This window comes from Phyllostomus hastatus, unplaced genomic scaffold (genome assembly GCF_019186645.2).
Source record: "Phyllostomus hastatus isolate PE091 unplaced genomic scaffold, TTU_PhHast_1.1 phas_contig_34, whole genome shotgun sequence".
Classification (NCBI taxonomy): Eukaryota; Metazoa; Chordata; class Mammalia; order Chiroptera; family Phyllostomidae; genus Phyllostomus; species Phyllostomus hastatus.
In genome coordinates this window covers 30,309,209-30,333,947 of record NW_025333857.1, presented here as the reverse complement: position 1 = coordinate 30,333,947, position 24,739 = coordinate 30,309,209, and the positions used below count along the sequence as shown (strand labels likewise).

The following is a 24,739-nucleotide window of genomic DNA, read 5'->3' as shown; positions in this document are numbered from 1 at the left end:
CATTTTGTTCACCCTTTCTTTTGCTGATGCAGTCTCACTTGTTCAATTTTGCTTTTTGTTGCTTTATTTTTTATATCCAGAAAAGCATTGCCAAAACCAATATCAAAAAGTTTTTTCCCATGTTTTCTTCTAGGAGTTTAATGATTTCAGATTTTAGATTTGTCTTTCATCCATTTCCAGTTAATTTTTGTGACCGGTAAAAGACTGGGGTCCTGTTTCATTCTTTTGCATGTAAACATCCAGTTTTCCCAGCACTGTTTACTGAAGAGACTATCTTTTCTCCATTGAGTATTCTTGACTGCTTTGCCTAACATTATTTGACCATATATACATGGTTTTATTTCTGAGTGCTTAATTCTGTTCCATTGTTTTATGTGTTTGTTTGTATTCAGTATCACATTAGCTTTCTAATGTAGCTTGAAATCAGGAAGCATGATATGTCTGGTTTTGTTCTTGTTCAGCACTGCTTTGGCCAGCCAGTGTCCTTTGTAGTTCCACACAAAATTTAAGACTTTTTTTCTACTTCTGTAAAAAATACTATTATAACCTTGAATTACACTGAATCTGTAGATTAATTTGGGTAGAATGGGCTACTTATGAAAGTAGGATTAATATTGTCAAATATTAATATTATTGTCAAAATGCCCATTTTGACAATATTAATCCTTCTAATCCATGAGCATGGGATAGCTTTCCATTTATATGCATCTTCTTTAATATCTTTCATCAATGTCATAGTTTTCAGTGTACAGATCTTTCACCTCATTGGTTAAATTTATTCTGAAGCATTTTATTCTATTTTGTGCTATTATACATGGGATTGTTTACTTGTTTATTGTATTTCTTATCTCATTTTTAGTGCAAAGAAATGCAACTTAAAAAAAGTACCTTTATTGAGATACAATTCACATGCCATACAATTCTTCCTTTTAAAGTCTATAAATCAATGACATTTGGTATATCCACAGACTTCTGCAGCATCACAATTTTAGAACATTTCATTGCCCTAAAAAGAAATCCTGCACCTGTTAGCCATCACCCTGTAATTCCCCTTATCTCCTCCCCAGTCCTGGGCACCCACTGACCTACTTTCCATCTATACAGATTTCTGTACTCTGCACATATTTCAGATGAGATTGGGTGTGTTCAGGGTGGTATGGCCATAGACTGGACATATTTCATATAAATGAAATCATACAATATGTGGTCCTTTGTAGTTGGCTTCTTTCACTTAGCAAAATGTGTTTAAAATTTATCCATGTTGTAGCATGAGATTTACTTTTTTAAAAAATCCTCACCTGAGGATATGTTTTTTATTGATTTTAGAGAGAGAAGTAGCTATGTTTGTGTGTGTGTGTCGGGGGGAGAGAAAGACATGGATGACAGTGGGAACATCAGTTGGTTTCCTTCCATATATGCGCTAACAGAGGATCGAACCCACAACCTAGGTATGTGCCCTGACAGGGAATCGAACCTGCAACCTCTTTTTGGTCTACAGGATGACGTTCCAATCAACTGAGCCACCTGGCCAGGGTAAGATTTTACTTTTAATTTAAACTTTTCTGTACTAATTAAATTGATTTTGTAGTACCATTGGCAGTTGTTGCTTTTCTAAAAACTTAAGAGTAGAAAAGTGTATTTCATGCATATCATTAAATACCAATACAATAATACTTTTTATAATCTGTATATTTCACTTCAAACTATGTGGTAAATGAAAGTAATTAACATGTCTTAAGCCAGGTGTTGTGCTAAGTACTTCATGTACTGTCTTACTGAACATGCACAATAAATCTTTCAAGTATTGCACTTGTTTTATAGAAAACACAACTGAGGCACTTAACAGAAGAGGTCATAGAGATAGTAAGTTGTAGATCATAGATTTTAAAACTGAGCAGTCTGCCTCCATAGTGTGTATTGTTTAGAACAGTAAGTATAGATGATTTAGCACTGTTTAAAAATATTACAACAGAAATACAAGCCTAAATCATATAAACATAGTTCTAGTTGTGTGGAGTAATTTCTATTTCAATAGAAAACTGTGCTTTGCATATAGTATCAATAACTTTAAAAATCAAAGCCCACAGGGAGAGAAATTATTAGTGATCCCATAGACTGCAAAAGAACTCATTACAGGTTGTTTTTTAGCTCTCCCACAGTACATTTAAAATTTTTTTAATATGGAAAGCCTGAGTTATATGCAACTGACTTTTCAGAGATATTTTCTTATATAGAGCAAGATAGACCCTTAATTTCTGCAGCTGTCCTTTTGCAAAGTAAACTAGAAAGGTAACCTATCTTTTCTGGCCACATAGGAAGCCATTCTTAGGACATGGATTAGTTGTAAATGTATATTGCAGACTTTAATACAACCATTTTAAAAAGCTTTAAAAGGTAAAAATGATATGTGTAATGGGCTGAATTATGTCTTGCCCACCTCCCAATTTATATGTTTAAGCCCTAACCACTAGTACTTCAGAATGTGACTATACTTGGAGACAGGACCTTCATAAAGATGATGAAGTTAAAACGAGGCTGCAAGGGTAGGCCCTTATTTAATCTAACTGTTGTCCTTTTAAGAATGGAAAATCTGGACATATAAGACACCATCTTGGAAAACAAAAATAAACAAAAAATAAATAAAAAACCAGAGACACCAGGGATGTGCACACACAGAGAAAAGGCCATGTGAAGATACTGTAAGAAGACGGTCATTTGCAAGGCAAGGAGAAAGGCCTCAGACAAAACCAAACCTGCTAACACCTTGATTTTGGACTTCTAGCCTCCAGACTGTGAGAAGACAAATTTCTGTTCTTTAAGCATCCCAAGGCAGTTTGTTATGACAGGCCTAGCAAAATATGCTAAAAGAGGACAAAAAATGGAATTATATAAAATGTTCCATTAAAACCAGAGAAGGCAGAAAACAGACCCAAAAAAGAAGCAGAGAACAAGAACAATGAATATAAAACAATAACAAATGGGGTATATATTAATCCAACTATATCAATAATCAATTTAAAGGTCAATGGTCTGAAAACACCAAAGGCAGAGCTGTGAAAGTAGATTAAAAACCAAGACCCAACAATATGTTGTCTACAAAATTATATTGGATTCTACTATGGGAAAATGGGTACAAGTGAACTGAAATAATGAGGGAGGAGGTAGAGAGTATATAATAATGAAGAAACTTCTTAAGTAAGAAAACTTCCAAGAACTCCGTCCCCAGTGCTCTGTTTTATGACCCTTAAGTATTTCCCAAATCCCTATGATGGTGACTGGAACCTAGCAGGTGCTCAAAAAATATTTGTTGAATTAACACATGAATGTGAAAATGCAAAAGATAGTCAGGAATCTAATGTATGTGATGTTCCAACAACCACCATCAAATCAACCAAGCAGTCCATTGAATGTTCCGCTGCCTTTGCCCTGCATTTTCTTCACAGTTTCATGTTTGCATAGCCTGTCTTGTACAGAACCTTTAGGAACAAAGAGAAATTAGAGAAACAGAATGTAGGAAAAAACCCTTTTCAACTCTAATCTCCTTTTTCATTCTCTCTGCATATTCAGTATGGAAGAGTAAAGGCCAGAGGCATGAAAAATAGACGTTTTTCCCATGTAAATGATGACTCAAAATACTACTTGAGTCCTGGCTGGGTGGCTCAGTTGGTGGGAGCATTGTCCCATATACCAAAAGGCTGTGGGCTTAATCCCCTGTCCGGGTGCATACAGGAGGCAACCTATCCATGTTTCTCTCTCACATTGATGTTTATCTCTCTCCCTCCTTCCCTCCCTCCCTCCCTCTCTCCCTGCTTCTTTGTCTTCCTCTCTCTCTAAAATCAATAAACATATCATTGGATGAGGATTTAAAAAATACTACATAAAGCTTGGTAGTTCCCGTCTTTTTCTGGCAGCAGAGTCCATCCAAATGCCAGTAGAAAAGAGAAAAAAAATCTAGGAATTAAAAAAAAACAACCACCAGTTTTCCTTATATGGATAATTCATGGGGTTCCAATGTCACATCTACCAGAAAATAGTTATCTAGAATAATGTAAACTTTTTGGAAACTTTCTCCTTATCAGTTCTTGAAAGATTAAAATATTCCAGGCGAGAAAATTACATATCCTGTTGATGCAAGTTCTTGTCTTAAAGTCACATACAGGAACGGCCTGAGAGCTTGCTTGTGCAGCCCTAGATTTTTTAAAAACCATCTTAATTAAAAATCTATATTTGGCTGCTAATGATACACAATTAACTCCCCCATTAAAACAAATAAATTCAATGGCATGGCACTGAGTTCTAGCTCTGGTTTGTATTTAAAATGTAAAAGTAACATTTACATAGCCTAAAAGGTATCAGGGGCAGTTTAGATTTTTTTCCAAATACAATTTCTGAAATAAAGCCTGAAATATATTTTGTTTAAACAAGTTATATTTCCTTCACTATGATTGTACTGATTAAGAATTTTTGATTTTTCAAACAGTGGATAGCAAAAGTCTTCATTTGCTCTATTTCAATAGAATGTCTTGATATGCAACTTAGATTAGTCTCTAAGTAAGACTGTGTGTAAATAAGGTTAATCTATTTTAGAAAACAAGTTTCTTGGAAGCAGGTCTGTGTTATGGTTATGTTTGTCACCTCCTTGGACATATCGCATACATAGCAGATACTCAAAAATATTTGCTCAATTGAAATATTTCATCAAATAGACAGTTTGTGTGAGGATGGATGCTACTAACCAGAAAAGAACCTCATCTTTTTATTGCATGAAGCTAAATATGTTTACCTAATTAATAGTTCTAGCTATTGAATATAGAATATTTGAAAGATACACAATAGCATTAAAAATTAATTCTACAATTTAGGTTTATCACTAATCAGAATGACCCTCCCTAGATAACTAATTATTTTTTCAGTTTAAAGGGTATAAAATTAATTTCTCAAATGGCTTCACACATTTTTCTTGAAAGAAACAGCACATCTATGAAATTACACTTTTCTTGTTGAAAAGTTGTCAGCTCTATTAGAACCAGTAATAGAGACAATCCTTTCTTGATGTTGGTGGTATTGAGTTGGCACTGTCTCATATATTATAATTTTCCCTTAATATGTTATCTATTTATTTCAATATGTATATTTCTTCCATCAGCCTATAGGTCCCATAAGAAGGCAATAAAATGTCTGTTTTCCTCAGAATTGTATACTCTGCAGCTAACACAATGTCTTATACACAGTAACACTAAAATTTGTGGAATAAATAAGTACAATTACTTGGAGTCTCATCCTCTCAGGGGTGGTATTTAGGTATCTCCTCCTATTAACTCAATACATTATTTTTACACTGTCCTTTTTCACACTGATGATAATTTGAGAGACTCACCATAGAAATCAAAGTGTCTAAAGTAGGAAGACATTACTCTTTGGCATTCCTTCCTGAAATTTACCAGGGGTGTCCAAATTTTTGGTGTCTGGGCCACACTGGGAGAAGAAGAGTTGTCGTGGGCCACACATGAAACACATTGCAACACATAATCACAAAAATATCTCATAATGTTTTAAGTAAATTAATGATTTTGTGTCGGCCCACATTCATAGCCATCCTGGGCCACATGCAGCCTGCGGGCCACAGGTCAGACACCCCTGATTTAGACTAACAGCCTCTATAAATGCTGTAAGGAAAGTCTGAGCATAATTTAACAATTAACAAAGAATGTTCATCATTTCCTATGTGTGATTTGGGCCTGATGTTAATTTTGATGAGTAGTAGAGGTGTCTTAAAACATGGAAACAGGAAGAAATTGAGAAATAAAAATGTATATTTTTATTACAAAATTTCTGAATTAACTGAGATAAATGAAGGGGAAATATAGTCTTGCCTTACATTTAGGAAGCTATTGAAGAAGTAGAAATTAAGCTGTAACTACCTTTGTAAATTTTCAGTTACGATTTTTTAACCTAAGCCTATAGTAAAGGGCCAAATATATGGTGACATAAGGCGATTTGACTTTGGGTGGTGGGTACACAATGCAATATACAGAACATGTATCACAGAAATGTACACTTGAAGCCTGTAAAAAAGAGTGTATGGTTTTTGTTATTGTCATATTTACACAGAAGAGTAAGTAAAACATTAAGAATGTGCTACTACCTGAATACTTCTTTCACTTAGTCATCCATTTAAAGGTGCACTACTAAGAAATTTCCTACACCAATGTGATGTCTTCAGTACACGAGGAACATTCATTGCATCACAGAGACATACCCATCTCCCCAGGTATTTCCATGCACAGGTCTCTGAATGGCACTTTATGTCTCCAGACATTTGCTCCTGTTCTTTTTTGAAGATCACATCACGGGTCTCCTGAGCCTCTGTAGTAGGAAGGAAGAAGAGGGCAAAGGAAAAGCGTGACATTTCAGAACTATCAACTGTTAAGAAGACTAAAAAATAATTTACTCAGCAACAAATCCCCTATCATGTAACAAAAAACTAGGTATCCTCTCTACTGTATCCACATGGATTCTAACATCAGCATTAACTGCTCATTTAAAGTCATCTTCGTGATTAGCATCTTGATAATGTTTGCCAATTTTGTCAGTTTAAAGAAAAGTTCGTGTTTTAACTAGGAGATTAATTGTGATTGCAGTATAATAGTTTTCTTTAGAAATATTTTAAAGAGTTTCACATTGAAAGTTAGTATTTAACTCAGTCTTAGTTTACTATTGTTTTAGTGCTGATTTAGTCATCATGCTTTCTTTAGTCACAGAAATCAGTAATGATTGATTAGTGCTGCACAGTTTAAAGATGCAATCACACCCATTTTCCTATTTTTACCTCAACAATTAGAATAATGAAGTGATAGAAATATCAATGAAGTATAATAATAATAGATAACATTTGCATTCATGGGTGGTTTTGTGACATTTAAAAAATAGTGCTCTATTACATATGAAGTTTTCCATTTGGGAAAATAAACCTACACACTGAGGCAAGGGTTATACTGAAACTCTCATGAGTTTAATGTTCTCATTGAAAATCAGGTATTAATTTCTATTCATTTTCTTGAAATGGTCTTTAATCAAAACCTTAAATATGACATTGCTCCTGCTGACTTTTCTTAAGATTTCATTAAAAGACATTGATATTGTGACTTTTTGAGTACTATGTTTCCCTTCTCATATTTCTTTATTAGTAAGTTCTTGGGTTTTAAGTTTTAGGACAGTGATCAGATTGACACTTGGCATACTATAAAGTATATAGTTAACCACAATGACAATATAATAATGAAACATTTAAAATTGAGCACTTCATTTTTTTTAATGGGAAAATAAGCTCTGTGTTTTTTCCCTTGCAATAGTCAGTACACAATAAACACATGTTTAATACTATTTACATTTTGCCATACGTAATACAGGTAGGGCAAAAGTAGGTTCACTATTGTTCTTATGGAATATAACAATTAATAAACAATAATACATGAATAAACTCCATTTTGTGTGTTCAAAACTGTAAACCTACTTTTGCCCCATCTGTATTACTGTGAGAAAATGGACTTCAATCCAAATAAATGGAGTAAATAAACAACACAATATAGTCATATAAGTAGAATAATACAGAACGAAGATGGAAACAGATTACAAGGTCATGCCCAGCTGTTCACAGAGTAATCATGCATCATTAAAACCACCTTGGTATCTTCCTTCTCACTGGGGCCCTCAACACATACATTATTTTTTATTGCAGAAAGTTTGGAACATCTAGGAGAGTATACATAATGTATATTTATAGATCTTAATTATCTCCAGTAATTAATTCCATCATACAGAGAAAACCGTTGTTAACATTTTAGTGTATATCCTCCCAATTTATTTTGTATATGATTATATTTATATTAGGTACAATTCATTTTGTATTTGTAAGCTTAGGGTTCTTTTGTATGCTGTTGTGGTACTTGTTTTTGTCATTACATATCTACTTTTTCCTTTATCATCAAACAGTCCTCTAAAATGTGAAAAATGTGATTTGGGGAGGTGTGGGAAGATTGTCAAAATACATTTGCAGCCGTGTGGAAAATAATTAAGAGGCATGGTCAACTTAAAAATCAATAAATCTCTAAGAAAATTAATCTGTATAAGCAATGAGTATTCTAGTTGGCTAATTAACAAATAAATATATCCATGTCTTTATTAACATATACTTTTTAAAACTTAAGTTACAAAAGTTGTATTTTGTTCTTTGCATTACTTAGTAAAATTCTCCTATACCTCCCCTAAAAGCTTGGTAATATATTCTTCTAGTTCTATTGTGCTTTTGAGTAAGCAAATATTTCATCAAATAGATTTAGTATAATTTAATCAAACTCCACTATGGGGCATTTAAGCTATTTACAATGTTTCATTATTATCAGTAAATGTATTTTGCAGATCTCTGAACATAAATGTTTTAGTCCTTCAGCAAAATCATGGTAAATTTATCATATCCTATTTTGACATATAGTCTCCTGAATTTCAATTCTTTATTTCTTTGAACCTCAGTTTCCTTACCTCAAAATTATGGGGTGGATCAGAGTTCTAATAAGCTCCTATTCTAAGTTGGTCTGAAGGCTGTGGTTTATTGTTAAGCTAATAAGTTTCAATTCTAAAAAATTTGAGCTATAAATATAGTAGATCCTTAATAACTGGGTAAAACAATTTGTGAACTAGAAGAAAACATGAGATACAATTCATGCCTTTCAAATGAGGAATCATCTTTCTGGAATATCAATTTTACTTCAGAATTTAGGGAAACCAGAATTTGGGTTTTTTCATTATCAATTTTTAAGATAAAAATAAAGTCTTTGAAAAAAATTGTATTTCTGAGCATGCTGCTTTGAGCTTTGCCCCCCGAGAAGTCAGGATTTATTTTTCACTTTTATTAGGAATGGATGCAAGGGTTTCGTCAAGTGAAGAGAAAGAAGACATCAGTTACCTTACACCATTTAAGAATTGGTATCACATTCTTAGAGTAAAGTATTTGAAGTTGTCCTTGGCCTTGAAATTTAAACACACATTCGCTCACTATGCTGCCTCATATGAACACTTGTCAGGAGGTTAAGATTTGTTTGATTTTACTAATTAAAACCTGTCCCATCTTGCTTTTCTACAATTTTGTGAATCTTTCAGCTTATTTCTATTAGAAAAGTATGGCCAATGTTCATACAGCATGTCTATCCTTTATAAATATGGCCACAGGGAGTATAAATAATTGCACAGTTAATTTATATTTCTTATTCAATATTTTAAATTTAACATCCAATGGTTGCTTTCGATTTCCATAATCTACTCTACCTTAAATGCTCAACATATCTTTACATTAAACAGACCATAAGCTTGCTTTTAAAAAAGTTTTATAAAAATGCAGATTTCAAGGATTAAGCAAAAAAACTGAAGACACCCAGATTTTTTCTATTACAGAAGAGTAAAGGAAAATCTGTTATATAAAAATTTGAATCGTGGCATTTTTTTTTCTTACCAAAAAAAAAAAAAAGATTTATAGCAAGGTAAATACCTATAAAAGCAAACTCTGTCAGGGCCTTAATTTTTTTCACTCCAAAAGTGACACACTGTTGAAAGGACACCAAACCTTGTGCAAAATGAAGTATAGTATAGTTGTCTCTTGGTGTGGGGAGGGGATCTGTTCCACCACCACCAGGGATACCAAAATCTGCAGATGCTCCTCTTTAAAAAATGGCATAGTATTTGCATATAACTTATACACATCTTCCCATATACTTTAAATCATCTATTGATTACTTACACTACCTGATACAGTGTAAGTACTATGTAAATGTTTGTTACACTGTATATTTAGGGAGTTTGACAATTTATACAAGGAGGGATACAAAAAAACCAGAATTATCTTCTGGAGGGTGGACACCTTGCAGTATAGGCTTCTTCTGGGAGGTGAGTGTTCTAGGAACCCATCTGTATCAGGTACTAGCTGGTGTTGTTGTAAGAGGCTGCATTCAGCTTCAGTGAATTTTTTTTTGAAGAATCAATTTGCCCATTTCATGATGAGTGATTTACAGGGCACCTGTCCACCCTTAGCTGAGTGCTCAGCAGTTTTTAACCAAAAACAGCATGGCCCCTGTGTCCCACCCTCCCTATTTACCCAATCTCACCCTGTGTAACTTTTTTTGTTTGTTTTTCTGGATGGAAAAAAAAGTCCTCGAAAGGAAATGCTTTGCCGATATTGGAAGGAGTGAAACAAATAAACAAAAAAAATGGCAGAAGCACTAGAAGGCATCAAAATTAACAAGTTCAAAAACTGGTTTTACCAGTGGAAAAAAATGTCTCTATAGGTGTATTGCATCAGATGGAGAGTACTTTGAAAGTGACTAAAGTTTAAATGTGCAAGAATATGCAATTTTTTTATAAATAAATTCTGGATTTGGGGGGCCTCCCCTCGTACATGTTCAAGATACTAGAACCATTCTAGGCCTAATTACATAGTACTCTCAGCGACAACAGTAACTATTTATTCCAAATATTTTCTATCCAAGGTTGGTTGAATCTATGGCAAATAGAAGGGCCCACCATACACCCTACATACAAAGTCCAAAAAAATATTTCAGTACTGTACTTCTACTTCCTATGTACTGGTGACAAATAACTTTTCCTTTTTTTCCCTATTTCTTCCTGTAATGCATTAGTCAAATTTTTTAAATTGGTATTTTGAAAACAGCTTCTCAGAGGCTGAAATTTATTACCCACGAAAAGGAAGTTACCAACAAGGTGGAATGGGGAGTCACTCTGCCAGGAGCGTCTCAGACCACCTACTCCCTACCGCTGGAAAAATAAAGCCAACAAGCTCTCAGAGGGGACTGCTCTAGAGAACTTGCACTCGCAATCAAACCTTCCTCCCGACTCCCCCGGACCTGGCCGGTGACGCTGAACGACAAAGACAGAAGTTGGGGTGGGGTGGGGTGCCGGTGTGAGGCCGATCTCTAGCTCAGGAAGGAGTGACTTCAGGACCACTTAGCCCTCGGCCCCCAATGGGCTAGAAATCGAAATGTGTAAGACGGAGACCTGAGATAACTTCGCAATAAAAGATCTGCAGCATCTTGTGGGGTGCCAAGAAGCAAGAGGAAGTCGGAGACCAACCAAGCCACCCAAGCTCTGGCGAGCCCCAAGCTCGGGCCACCGGAGGATTGACCCGGAAGTTCTCGGAGGCGGGGGCGGAGGCGGGATTCTCCGCCAAACCGGCGCACACGCGCGCGCTCCCCGCGGAACTCCCGCCGGCCGCGCGGCGCTGTCCCAGAGGCGCGCCCGAGCCGCCGCGGCCGCAGCCAACATGGCTGAGACCAGCGAAGAGGTGGCAGTCCTGGTGCAGCGGGTGGTAAAGGACATCACCAACGCCTTCAGGAGGAACCCGCACATGTGAGTTGCGCGCAGCCGTTGCCGCCGTCTCGGGGGGTCGTCGGGGGCTGATGGGGCGGGGCCAAGCTTGGAGTCGACCTCCAGCCGCTGGAGGACGGCGGGTCCTAATCTGCGCGCCCCTCGCTGGAGGGGACAGAGGGAGGTCGCGGCTAGATTACCGTGGATCGCCGCAGGGCCCGGAGCCCGCTTTCCGCTATCGGAACGCGCACGCAGGCGAATCCCTAGAAGTGACCTCGAGAAATCAAAAAAGAGCGAGTCTGTTTCGCTCTTCCTCCACGCACCCTCCTTTCCCAGGAGTTCAGGAAACTCGAAAGACTATCCGAGTGTCCGTCCACGCCCTACATCCGTTTAAGGTACACGGCACACACACACGGTGTGGGTCTATATGCTTTGTAAACACAGCTCATTTCGGGTTCATCCCAATCGCTGGTAAGAGGGAGTTACTGATCATCTTATCCTCAATGGGCCATAAATCCCTCCAGTTTACTAACGAAGGTAGTTTGAGGCTGCTTTTGACTTTCGCCTCGCTTGTCCCAAGATTGTAGAGGGACTCCTGTGAAACATGTTATTTTGAAGGTGAAGAGAGGATTCTCAAGAGTGGAGCTTTTGTAGGCATAGGATGGGTCTGATGTAAAATAGATGAAACCTCAACACTTTTTAGCATTAGCTGATTCATAGTAACAGGGAGTAAGCACATTAACTTTTTTTTCCCGTAATCCAAACGCTGCTTCCTTCTTTAAGTAGAGCAACACAGTACTGATACACTGTATCTTCCCTCCTTCCTTTCCCTTTTACTTGGATTACTCTGGGAAGATACCAGGAGAAACTATTCTTTCTGGCACTTATTGTATATAGCAAGTGGAAAGGAAGTTATTAAAGAGAGATATAGCTACATTTTACAAAAGAGAGAAGAAAGAGTGTAGCTGTTTTCCCGTCCCTCATCCCTCCCCCCCCACAAAGAAACATGGAATCTAATTTTATATTATTTTCACTTTATCTCTTGTTAATGGAGTTTAATATTTTTTATTCTTTTTAAACTAGAACACATGAATTATTCTTTGTAAGTGTTCTAACCCCTTAAGCTTTGCTGCCTAAAAGAGATGCCAAGCCTATGTATAAATGTTCTTTTCCTTCAAGGTGGTGCGTATAGAAGAATTAAGAAGCCCTCAGATGCCATGCTCCCTTGTGGCACACAATTGGAGACCTGCAACTGTGCCTCATTAAAAACAAAACACTGCTGGCCTCAAAACACACCTGCCACCTCTGACAACATCCACTTCCTTTCCCCTTGTGACTGCTGCCTTTTTCAAAAAGAGTGTTTGGAATGATTTCCTGGCAGTAACCATAGTGGGTACTGAGCCTTCTAAAGAATGCTTTTGATGCCTTGTTTATCACTTTCTGTCCCTTTTTCAGAAAGAGCTTTAGTGCAAATAAGAGACATCCTTAGAAAAAAAGTCATACAAATGAAAGGCCTAATTCCTCGTCATTCGTGTTATTTTTCTTGAAGAAATTATAGCAGAGGTTAGAAAGAAGTCTAGTAAGTACAGTAATCATCTTAGTTTCTCTCCTTTAAGGTAGATGAGAAAAGCATCAGTATTTTATATTTTAAGAAACAGATTGAGTGTTCATTGTCTTGGCAGATTGACACAGTGCTGCTGTTTGGAATGCATCCCAGTTCTTCTGGATCACATTTATTGAAACTCAAAGGACTTTAATACCTTCCTTAATCATATTTTTTATGGTGAAATCTCATTAATATACTCTATAAATGTAAAATTTATAATTATTAATAATCATTGGGTCATTCAGGATTTAGAAGTATGAAATAAGTTGGGCATTTGAAATAATGATATATAAGTCTGAAAAATTAAATAGCTTAACTCATTGTTTCATAATAGTCTTCAGCTACATTTACATATTCCCTACAATAATGATATCTTCAATAATATTGCTATGCACCTTTTATAATTTGGAATTTTCAAAATTGCCCATTCTTCTTCCCCAATCTAGCTCTTTTTTCAAAGATAAAGAGGCTATATTTTTAGATAAAAAGGGAAAAATATTATTAACCTTGAAAGTTAGTGCCTAATTTCAGTTTTCAGTATTAAAAAAGGGTTTTCATTCTTTACTTTTTGTTTCCCTTTTTTCTCCGAACACAAGTTAGATAGCAATTTTATTTGCCAACATCTACTCTATTAAACATACTGACTTTGTAGAGCGATCTAGCCAGAAGGAATCAAAGATACAGTGGTTGAGGTGTGGATTTTGTCAGTGGTAGGTGTGGATAGGATACCTTCTCTCAGCCTCAGTTTCCTCTTGATCTAGTGAGGCTGTTGAGAATACAGGAAAATCTCCTTACGTAGTATCTGGCACTTAGTTGCCTGTAGATAAATATCAGGCTTAACCTGAATTCTTGTGTTTCTCAGGAACTATGTGAATGATGGGTATGAAACACTTCATGAACTGAAAAATACCATAGAAATGTTTGTGTGGTTGACTCATAGAGACTCCTATTGGAAAAACAACTGAAAGCTTGACCCAGGGGCTGGCATTAGATTAAAGTATAGACCCTGTGCCAAAGTGAAGGACAACTGTTTGCAATGGAATTAGGGTCGTGTCAAACATCTCCAGCAAGTTATTTTTTGTTATTTTTAAATATTTACTTAACTTGCACTGTTTACAGGATGCTGTTGGTACTATCTTCACAGTATAGAATAGGAAGAAGTATAAAATACATTTATACTCAAGGCATTCACATAAATGTCTATGACTGTGGAAATGTTCTATACCTATTCTGTCCAGTATGGTAGCTACTAGCCACATATAGTTGAGTGCTTAAAATGTAGTTAATGCAAATGAGGAACTGATTTATAAATTTTATTTTAATCTTAATTGATTTATATGCAGTGGCCACATATGCCTGTGACCACTGTATTGGACAGTGCAGGTCTAGATAGAGACTTGAGACCTACCTGCAGGAACAATATATTAAAACCTGCAAAGTGGTTAATGAGAAAGGCCAGCTGGACTAGCAATCTGGTGAGCAAGTGCTTTGTGAGTCCTAGAGGTAGAAGGGAGGCTGGGTGTGTCTTGGCCAAGGCTCTTAGGGTAAGTGGGTTTTGAGGTGAATTTTGAAGGCTAGGTAGGATTTATTCTCAGAGGGAGCCAAAGACCTCCACAGGGAACAGTAAATTAACCCCAAATAGCAAAAATGTGATTGAAAAGGTACAGTAGGGCAAGATTACAGGAGTCCCTTGACTATCTGGTTTAATTTCTGTCATTCCATGCATTTGTTCAGCAAAATAGCACTTCTATTTACAATGCTAGTCTCCAGATATACAGGCCAAGGAGCAGGGTGTAGATTGGTGAAAACACTACACACAGTCCCCACTCTAGTGGAACTTTAAATGCATCAACACATAGGTTTTGAAAAGAGCCCAAGAGTCTTAAAAGGATTCTTTGAAAGAATAATAACAGAAAGGCCTAACCTAGATTAGATGGTCAAGATTATTCTTTCTGAGAAAATAACAATTAAATGCAGCCATGAGGGATGGATAAGAGTTGCCTCAGGGAAATGCACACTTCTTAGGTAGTGGGTAGGGCCCAATAAAAATTTTTGAGTAAGGGTGTAGTAATGAAAGGTGGTTTTAGATGGTCTGCAAGTCGAACTGAAAATTGGAAACCATAGTCTTGTCTTCTTATACCTGATTCTTATCTAATAATTGTATAGTTAGTTGTAAAAGTTTGAGTTTGGAGTCTGACAGTCCTGGGTTTGAATCTTGGCTTGTCATTTACTGCCTGGGTAGACTTAGACAAGAACCTTTCCTCATTTTTAAAATGGGGTTAAAATTTCTACTTTTTAAGATTATTGTGCAGAATAAATGAAATAGTGTCTTTAAGAGTTAACATAAAATATGGCGAACAACAAACACTCAAACAATAGTAATTTGTGTAGATGTTTTCTACACAAGGTCAGTAATATAATTTCAGTGATACACAAAGTCAGTTTCTTTAGAAGATTTGCTAACTTTCCTTTTTGGTCATTCTGGAAAAAAATGCCAGATTGAGGAGAAACAAAAATAAAATAAGTATCAGATTTAAAAGATTTGTCCTGAATCCTTGGGCTGTTTCCTCTTTAGTCACTCCACCTTTCAGGATTTGGTTTTAGTTTTTAGGGACCATCCTTCCCTCCCAAAGGGAAGCTGGTTAATACAGAGTCCGGCATAAGTAACACTCCTTTCTTATTACAAAGTCATAAGCATGTAATTCTATAACAAAACAATATCACACTCAAGCACACCATATGACATTTTAGGTGAGATGTTCAAATTGCTGTTCGTCTGGAGTGAGATATTCATGTACCCTGTCAACCACACTCAAGCAGGCATTACTTCTGCCAGAACCTGTATTTTGTGAATAATAAGTGGGCCTACTCTAGTTGACTGATGATGTTTCTGAAAAGCACAGAGGAGAAACTGTCTAAACAAGAGGAACAAAGTCAGTATCAGTATTAGGTAGACCTTGAACAACTTCTGGAAGCCAGTGAAACCCCATTGTGAAGTGAAGCACTTGAGATGTACTCGGCTGTATATGATCTTTTAAAATAAATGTGCCAGGTCATTCCATGTTGTTGTTCCTTTGGAGCATCCTTCAAAGGTAACCTAAAAACAGAGCATTGGGGTATCTCAAAAAAGATTAGAACTTGATTATTGTCCCAGGTCTTCATGACTTTAAAAATCCCATGACCTTGGTAATTAATGCAGGCATTTGCTTGCATATCCTTGTAAATACCAGGGATCTCAATTTCCAGAAACCTAAAATATAAAATGAAATTTGATGGTAGTGAAAAACTCTGAAATTTCTCTTCTTTTTCCTTTTTCTTTAATCCTCACTTGAGGATATGTTTATTGATTTGAGAGAGAGGGAGAGATCAATGTGAGAGAGAAACATCAATTGGTTACTTCGCATATACACCCCGACTGGGGATTGAATCTGCAACCTAGGTATGTGCCCTAACTGGGGATTGAACCCACAACCTTTTGGTGCACAGGATGATGCTCCAACCAACTGGGACAGTACTCCAACCAACTGAGCCCCGGGACCAAGGCAAAAATCAGAAATTTCTAGGACTATTTCATAAGGAAATAACTGGAGATGTGTTCGATATTCATAGCACATTCATTGCAACCATGAAAAATACATAAATTAATTAGCTGGAAAATGGTTACTGTGAATTATATTCTTAAAAGGGTTATAGAGGAGTATATCCAATATAATCCCACTTTTATAAAGTACTTAGAAAAAAAGGATGCATACCCAAATATAGCAGTGGTAGAGGGATGACAAATGACTTTTAGTTTGTTTTTTTCCGAGTTTTCCAACTTTTCTTGAGTATGAAATTAGAATTTAAATACCAGGAATCTAGAAGGAATTAATCTAAATCCTGCTTGTCTTCACTGATGTCTTTATCTTCACTGTGGCTTCATGGGTTTGAGGCTAAGTATTAGAAAATCCCAATTTTTAATTTAGCCACTGGCAAAATGACTTTGGGTAATCCTATTGACCTTATTGGACCTTTGTTTTCTCATTTAATAAAATGAGAAACTGAAGGAATGAGGTCCCTTCCAATTTTAAAATGATTCTGGAATCCTAAATTGTCTGAAAAAAGTGGACTATGACCTAAGGGACCAGACATAGAAGTCTGAAGTCAAGCATGCTGTTATTCAGAAGCTTACTGACCTACCTATCTGTCTGAAGCACTTGTTATATTTTTAGGAAGCAGTGAAGCATTGTATCTTTAGGGTCAAATAACTTGATAAAAGCTTAGCTTAGCATTCTTTGCCTCGTTTTCACAGTATCTGTTAAGCAAGGGACTTTTCAGTTTGACCTCAGGCTCTTAACTGAATTAATGGTAATATACTTCATCTTTGCCTGGCACTTCATAGCTTACCACATTGTTTTACAATGTAGTATTTGTTTTTCATAATAGACAGGGAAGGCATTATTACTCCTGTGTTTCAAATGAGGACGCTGATTGGACAAGTGACTTGCCCAATTCACATTGACTGTCAGTGGTAGAATGGAGACTAGATGGGACCCTGGACCTCGGAAGATCACGTGCTTTTGTCTCTACATCTTATTGCCTTTTAATTTTTGTTTTTTTTAATTCCCTAGTGCTTTTCATTCCCTGATAAAGCTGTTTGCATTCTTTCATGAGAATAGCTGCCAGGGTTCTGAGTCTTAAAATTTGAAAGTTGGATGAGACCTAGCAGCCCATTGCCTCTATTTAGAGATCTGATGCAGTCCACATTTTAGAAATGAGGAAAATGAGATCGGCAGAGGCCAGGTGACATGATCTATTATACCACATTAACAGGGCTAGGGCTCGGACTCACTGCGTCAGAAGGAAAACAGAGGTAGTCTTTTGCAGAATCAAGAAGCAATGATCTTTGAAAATTATTTATTTGAATATTATCACCAAAGTGTAAGGGTAATCAGCCTTTCCATAGTTGTTATTGAGTACCTACCGTATCGTATCCAAGGCATTTTTGGTTTTTCAATTATTGATTAGAAGAACAGTAGTACCCAACTAAAGTAGGATGGTGTGTGTGTGTGTGTGCGCGTGTGCACCTGCGCACGTGTTCGTACGTGTGTGCAGATGACTGCTCTGTCATTTAGGTACACTTAGTTGGACATTTTATTTTGGGCGTAAATGTGGAGCAAGCCAGGTTTTTACATTGTGAATTTAAGTTGAAATATCTATTCTCCCCCCCAACAACAACAACAAAAAACAGACTATACCCAGAAGCTAGGATACTTTTATTTTTGTTACTCCAACATTCATATTGTTGACTTCTGCAGTTCTTTGCAGTGTTGTAAGTGGTTTTTAGATCTCAGGGAACAAACTTTGTTGAAATAACTGCATTGGGGGATTTTTGTTTTTAACTGTAATTCTAGTTATTTTCTTAAATGTTCTATTTTGTGTAGTGAAACCCCAACACCAGGAACTACCAGAGATTCCAACATACCTTGTATATTAGTCAGGTATAGTCCTCTCGTGAAGATAAAAAATTTAAAAATTTTAAAAGGTTTAAAGGGTTATAAAGAAGAAAGGAAAAAATGGTCCACAATCTCAATGACAAGATAACTTTTATTAATAATTTGGTTCTGTTTCACATACATTTATTAGCAGACAAATATATTTGTTAACATTTTTAAAAAATAGAAATAATACCTACAGATGATTAGAAAATTTAAACTATAAAAATAAAATCCTTTAGCACTGCAAAAGCTTCTTGTTATCCTCTGAAGAAAAATGTTAATGCATCTTTATATCTTTTTAAAAAAATTACACCAAAGGCTTTGCAGTGTACACTGTATTTGTCAGTTTGCCTTTGTTTGTTTGTTTGTTTGTTTCATAGATTCTAGCTCCCTTTCCATCCCAGCATGCACAGATCCACCTTATTTTTTTATACCTCTTATCACATGGATTAGCCACTATATTTTACCACTCTTATATTGATACATATTTAGATTCACTTCAGTTTCATTGCAGTATTGCAGTAAACATTCTATTTATATATTTTGGCATAGGATAATTTTTGAGCGGTGGAATCACTGGGTCAAAGACTGTGTATTTAGAATTTTAAATGACATTTTTAAATTTCCATCAAAAGATTACACCAATTTTCAGTCCCATCAATAGGGAGTACAGTAGTGTTATCAGTATTAAAAAATTGCTGGGTTTTTTAAATTTCTGTCAACCCAATAGGTGAGCTAGATAATTTTAAGAAAGGGAACTATGTGGATTTTAAAAAATATTCTGTAGGATTGAAAATTGTGAAAAGGTAGTATTCTTATCTTTGTTTTTCATGTTTTACATATTAAGAGATGAAATTGGCCTGATTCCATGTCCTGAAGCTAGGTATAACCGGAGTCCCATAGTCCTGGTTGAAAACAAACTTGGTGTGGAGAGCTGGTGTGTCAAGTTCCTTTTACCGTATGTCCACAACAAGCTCATTTTGTACAGAACAAGAAAGCAATGGCTGAACAAAGATGGTAAGTGTGACCTCTGTCTTCCTCCTTTGTCTTTGGAAGCTGCATGGATTATAGTGGGAAGAGCCCTCTCTGGGTGTGGGCACTCCTGCATTCTAGTTCCGGCTCTTTCACTGCCCAGGCAGGTGCTTAACCTCGCCAAGTGAGGAGTTTGGACTCATCAGTAGTTTTTAGATTTTTCCATCCACAGTGGTTCTGTGGAAGGTGCCTCAAGCAGGGTGCCAGGCTACCAACTGCAAACTCAGCAATAAATCAGAGCATTTCTGATTTTATCTTTTTTATATAGGGGTCATTTATAAAATTTTATTTGAAGAAGATATGGCCAAAAAAGTTTGAAAATTATTGAAGAGGACTGTAGTTACTACAATCTCAGATTCTCTGGTTGCTAATCCTTTAATACTTTATAAGCAATGGAGTTCATGTTAGTAGCCGTCCACATGAGGTAACAGAGGCATGATGGTGGTGGTTGTACTGTGGACTGACTCAGTGATTTATGAAGGTGCCATCACACTATGAAACCCGGTTGAGCTCTGGCCCTCTGTCCTGTTCCTATGCAGATATGAGCAGAAGAAAACCGTCCCAGCATTCACTTCTTCCCCTCCTCTTCACTGCAGCAAACAATCCCTACTCATTCCACCTGGTCTGTTTACTTACTTTCCACGCTATAGGTGATATTAAGCCTCCATACACACAAATTCTGTTTATTTTTCAGTAAAAGTGACATTTGAGATCTCAGTTTTTTGGAGAGTACTCATCTAAGACAATGTTCTCAAATGTTTTTGTAAAGTTCCTACCCCTTCCCACAGATAGCAGTACCTTTAAAAGTGCTCACCATGCCTGGTGGCTAATTTGAATGAGAACTTTGTGTCCTAGGGAATTTTAATTAGCAGTTTGATAGCCATTACCAAGGGCCTGCTCAGAAGCTGTTCTAAGTACTATAGGGGATGAAAAGAATAACACATGTTCTCTTTACTCAAGAAGCTTACAGGTGAGTGAAAAACAATGTCTTTATGGAGTGTTAACCAAAGGCATGACAGCAATTTCCTTATATTCCTTTCAGCCTTGTCCTTAAGATACTGTCATAATAGATTAATAGCACTCTTCCATTTAGACCAGTAGAAAAGGAGTCTCATTTGAAGATTTACTGTGTGAAATAGTTTCTATTTGTGTGTTTTCACTCATATGAGAGGGGACCCCCCAAAAACTGGAATTATCTTCTGGAGGGTGGGCCCCTTGTAGTATAGGCTTCCCCCACTAGGTGAGTGCTCTAGGAACCCATCTGTATCAGTGTACCAGCTGGCATTGTTGTGAGAGGCTGTGTTTAGCTTCAGTGAATTTTTTTTGAAGACTCTTTCAAAGTGTTTACCCATTTCATGATGGGTGAGCTATGAGTACACATGCCCACCCTGAGCTGAGTGTTCAGCAGTTTTTGAGGAAAATGGCATGACCCCCATGCCCCACATTCCCTATTCATCCAATCTCAACCCGAGCGACTTTTTTTTGTTACCTTGGGTGAAGAAAGTTCTTAAAGGGAAACATTTTGCCAATATGGAAGAGATGAAACAAAAACAACAGAAGCACTACAAAGCATCAAAATCAACAAGTTCCAAAAAACTGTTTTGAGCAGTGGAAAAAATATATCAATAGGTATATATTGCACAGGTGGCAAACACAAAGCCCACGGACTGAATCTGGCCCTCCACCTTATTTTATCTGGCCCTGAACCTTGTTTACCCAGTGGCAGTACTGAGCTCTTGCTTAACTGTTAAGGAATAGGTACATTTATACAGTCCTAAAATACATTCAGCTCTTTCAAGGCAATCATGAGGCTGATGTGGTCCCTGGTGAAAATGAGTTTGACACCCCTGGTGTATTGCATTGGAGAGTACTTGGAAGGTGACTGAAGTTTAAACATGTAAGAATAACTACACAATTTTTAATAAATAAATTCCTGAGTTTGGGGAGTCTGCCTTGTATAATCCTCTGACATACATATTTATGTAATCTTATTAAAAGGCTATGCTAAGTTTATGGCATCAACTTAAAGGTAAGCGTATTTGCGTATCATTAAACCCTCTTTCCTTCATCCCATCACTCTATAGTAGGTTTAAGTAGCACTAAGATACAAAGAAACACTCTATGAATCTGTAAGTGATTTTTTGTTTTTGTTTTTTTTCCAAAACAAAGCTGAAAGTGTATTCTGGCACACAGAAATGTATAGAGTCAATACATAACTAACTCAGTGGGGGGTGGAGGTGATAGAATGATGTTTTTTGTAGAAAATAAACTAAATTTTAAAACGTCAAGGGCTATTTTTGTTTCAGATCATTGTTTTTTACCTCTTTGTGTATGCTAATTCAACCCACCTTATTAGAGCCTTCCAAGTCCTCTTTATTTCGCTGTTTCTTGTATTTCTGGACACTGCACAGTTGGCTTTGCTAAATCTACTCATTGTGTGCATAGTTTTAGTTTGGATAGGCCCAGAGGACCCTGGGCAAAAGATAACGTGTGTAAATGCGCTCACAGGCATACCTAGCCTCTACACTCAGAATTCTGATGCAACTCTATGTGTGTACAGAAGCTACTTGATTCCATTCTAACCGACATCCTCATGGAAGCAGTTTTCAATTTCACTTTTTTGGTGTATGGGGACAGCGCAGTTCAGTGTGGTGTCACATACAACTCATGCTGTATATTGTATTATCCATAGAAATATGGAAGTGAATTTCTGATTTGAAAGAAAAAGACACCTGAAAATCCTGACTAACATGAGAGTATTCTTCCAAACCTGTGAACTGAAGCAATTAGAACAGAGAGGTGTATCTTGTTAAGAAAAAAAAAGTCAAAAATTTTCGGAAAAAGCAGTTTTTTCTGAAAATGCTATACCTTTAAAACTGTTTTTGTAGAAAATATATATATAAGAAGAGACAAGTGAAGAAACCTAACAATTTAAAAACAATTTCAGGAATACCAGTGTGTGATTGATCGTGCCCAAACCCTAGGCTTCCCCTAAGAGCATATCCTGAAACTGGAAGTGTCCTTTATTCTTCAGATTGTTTTTTTTCTTTTTAATCAAACTGAATTCATGCTCTCATTAGTGTGCTGGATTCCTTAGATGTTTGGAAAGCATCTGTATTAGTCAGGGTTCTCCAGAGAAATAACCAGCAGAAAATTATATGTATAAAAAGAGATTTATTATGACAAATTAGGTTGCATGATTATAGAGAATAAGGAGTCCCACAGTCTGCTTTCTGCAAGCTGGGAACTCAGGAAAACTGATGATGTAACATAGCTTGAGTCTGAAGGCCTGAGAACCAGGGAGCCAGCGATTTAAGTCCCACTCCAGAGGCTGGAGAAGATGAGATGTCCCAACTCAAGCATGCAGCAGGGAGCAAAAAAGGGAGGTTGAATTCCTCCTTCTTCTTCCTTGTGTCCTATTTAGGCCCTTGACAGATTGGGTGATGCTTACCCAAGTTTGGAGAGACAGTCTACTGAGTCTATCAATGCTAATGTCATCTGGAAACACCCTCACGGACATGCTCAGAAGTAACGTTAAGTAACATTTAACTGGGTCCCTGCAGCCAGTCAAGTTGAACCATGGTTAAACTAAAATTAACCATCACAGCATTTCTGTTTAATTGCTTAGAGACTTTTTTTTTTAAGTCGAATGTGGTAATAGCCATATTTGGTTTGGGAGAGGAATACTATAATTCTGATTTGTGAGAAATCCGTGACAAAAACAAAAAGCACGAGAGAAGTGCACAGCATTCAAGTCCTGACTGAGCACAGCTCTGTCCCATACTTTGTCTCCAAGTGTGCCGTTCTGTCGCCATCTTTTGCTCCTCCCCCTTTCTCACAACCTCTATTCCATAATTGTTCTGTTTCTTTAAAAGCCATCTTTGGCTCTCCAGTTCTTCTCATCTGGACAAATGTCATTACCTCATAGCTGGTCTACCCCATTTTCAGTCTTTTCTATGTTCATGTCCATCATGCCACTAGCCAGTAGTCTCAAATGACACTTCCATTAACATAGTTTGAGAGATGCTTTTTCTGAAACAGATATCTACTCATTATATTTCATGATGCCCACATTGTCAGTAGAGTCGTCATGGTGTTCAAAGGCCTTCACAATCTGTCCCCAGCCTGCATTACCAGTCTTTTCCTCTATTCAAATTCAGTATCAGAGGTTGTAGATTCTCAGTCCTCAGATTAAAGCTAACACACAGATATATTTTGTTTTGGCTTGTATAATGCTTTTTAAATTAGTTGGGTAAACATTTAAAAGCAGGATTAACTTTTAAAATTAGCATTGAAATCTGGATTTCCATGCTCTCCCATTCTGTCTCCACTTGAAAAATTAGAAGCTTTGGGTGCAGAGCACCAATTGGCTGGAGCTCACAGCCTTTGCTTTTCTTGATGAGGCAAGCTTGTTCCAGTTTATTACAGCCTCCTCATGTCTGTCCGACACTGAAGCAGTGTCAGTTGCTGGTTACCAGGTTTGCTTTGATACATTTTGACATTTATTTGCACCCTGAAATCATTTGAGTTTTGCAGCCATTTGATATACCATTCAGCTACAACATACTCTGTTACATTCTTGGACTTTGCTGTGTATTTACTGCCTTACTTCCATGGCTTTGCTGAGGCCAAGTTCATGTCTTAAGTTGTCACTATTGCTGTGATGCCAGCACTAACACACCAACACACCCATAAAGCCCTTTGCTCCAGGAAACAGTAATTCTCTGCATGCCTATGAGAGTGTGCAGAGTCCTTTATTCAGATTGCTTGCATAGTAACAGTTACCACACTTTATTGAAGTTGATTGTTTATTATTATTCTATTACAGTTGCCCCAATTTTCCCCCATTGCTCTCCCCTACCCTGCCCACTCCCGTGCTCCGACAGTCGGTCCCCACCCTGTTGTCCATGTCCATGGGTCATTTATACATGTTCTTTGACTAGACCCTTCCCCTCCTTGCCTCCCTTATCCCTCTCTCCCTCCCATCTAGTCATTGTCAGTCTGTCCCTTATTTCTGTGACTCTGGTTCTATTGTGCTCCTATGTCTGTTTTGTTCATTAGGTTCCTCTTACAGGTGAGGTCATGTGCTATTTGTCTTTCACCACCTGGCTTATTTCACTTAGCATAATACTCTCGAGTTCCATCCCTGCTATAGTGAAAGTTAGGAATTCTTTCTTTCTACTGTGTAGTATTCCATTGTGTAAATGTACCCCAGTTTTTTTTATCCATTCATTTACTAGTGAGCACTTAGGCT

At 37.0% G+C, this 24,739-nt stretch overlaps 2 protein-coding genes across 2 annotated transcripts in view; one reads left to right on the top strand and one right to left on the bottom strand.

Annotated features, from left to right (window-relative positions):
• CFAP95 (cilia and flagella associated protein 95) overlaps nt 1-11,177 on the bottom strand; it is a 183,988-nt gene extending 172,811 nt beyond the window's left edge. Inside the window, exons 1-2 of the mRNA XM_045840750.1 lie at nt 11,062-11,177; nt 6,260-6,366 (exon numbers count right to left, since the gene is read on the bottom strand). The gene's annotated coding sequence lies outside the window, so the exon portion shown is untranslated. The remainder of the gene's footprint in view (nt 1-6,259; nt 6,367-11,061) is intronic.
• Nucleotides 11,178-11,263: 86 nt separating this feature from the next.
• Nucleotides 11,264-24,739, top strand: part of PTAR1 (protein prenyltransferase alpha subunit repeat containing 1) — a 59,905-nt gene continuing 46,429 nt past the window's right edge. The window contains exons 1-2 of the mRNA XM_045840141.1: nt 11,264-11,412; nt 19,301-19,470. Coding sequence (XP_045696097.1) covers nt 11,327-11,412; nt 19,301-19,470 — 256 coding nt within the window. The 5' untranslated portion in view covers nt 11,264-11,326. The remainder of the gene's footprint in view (nt 11,413-19,300; nt 19,471-24,739) is intronic.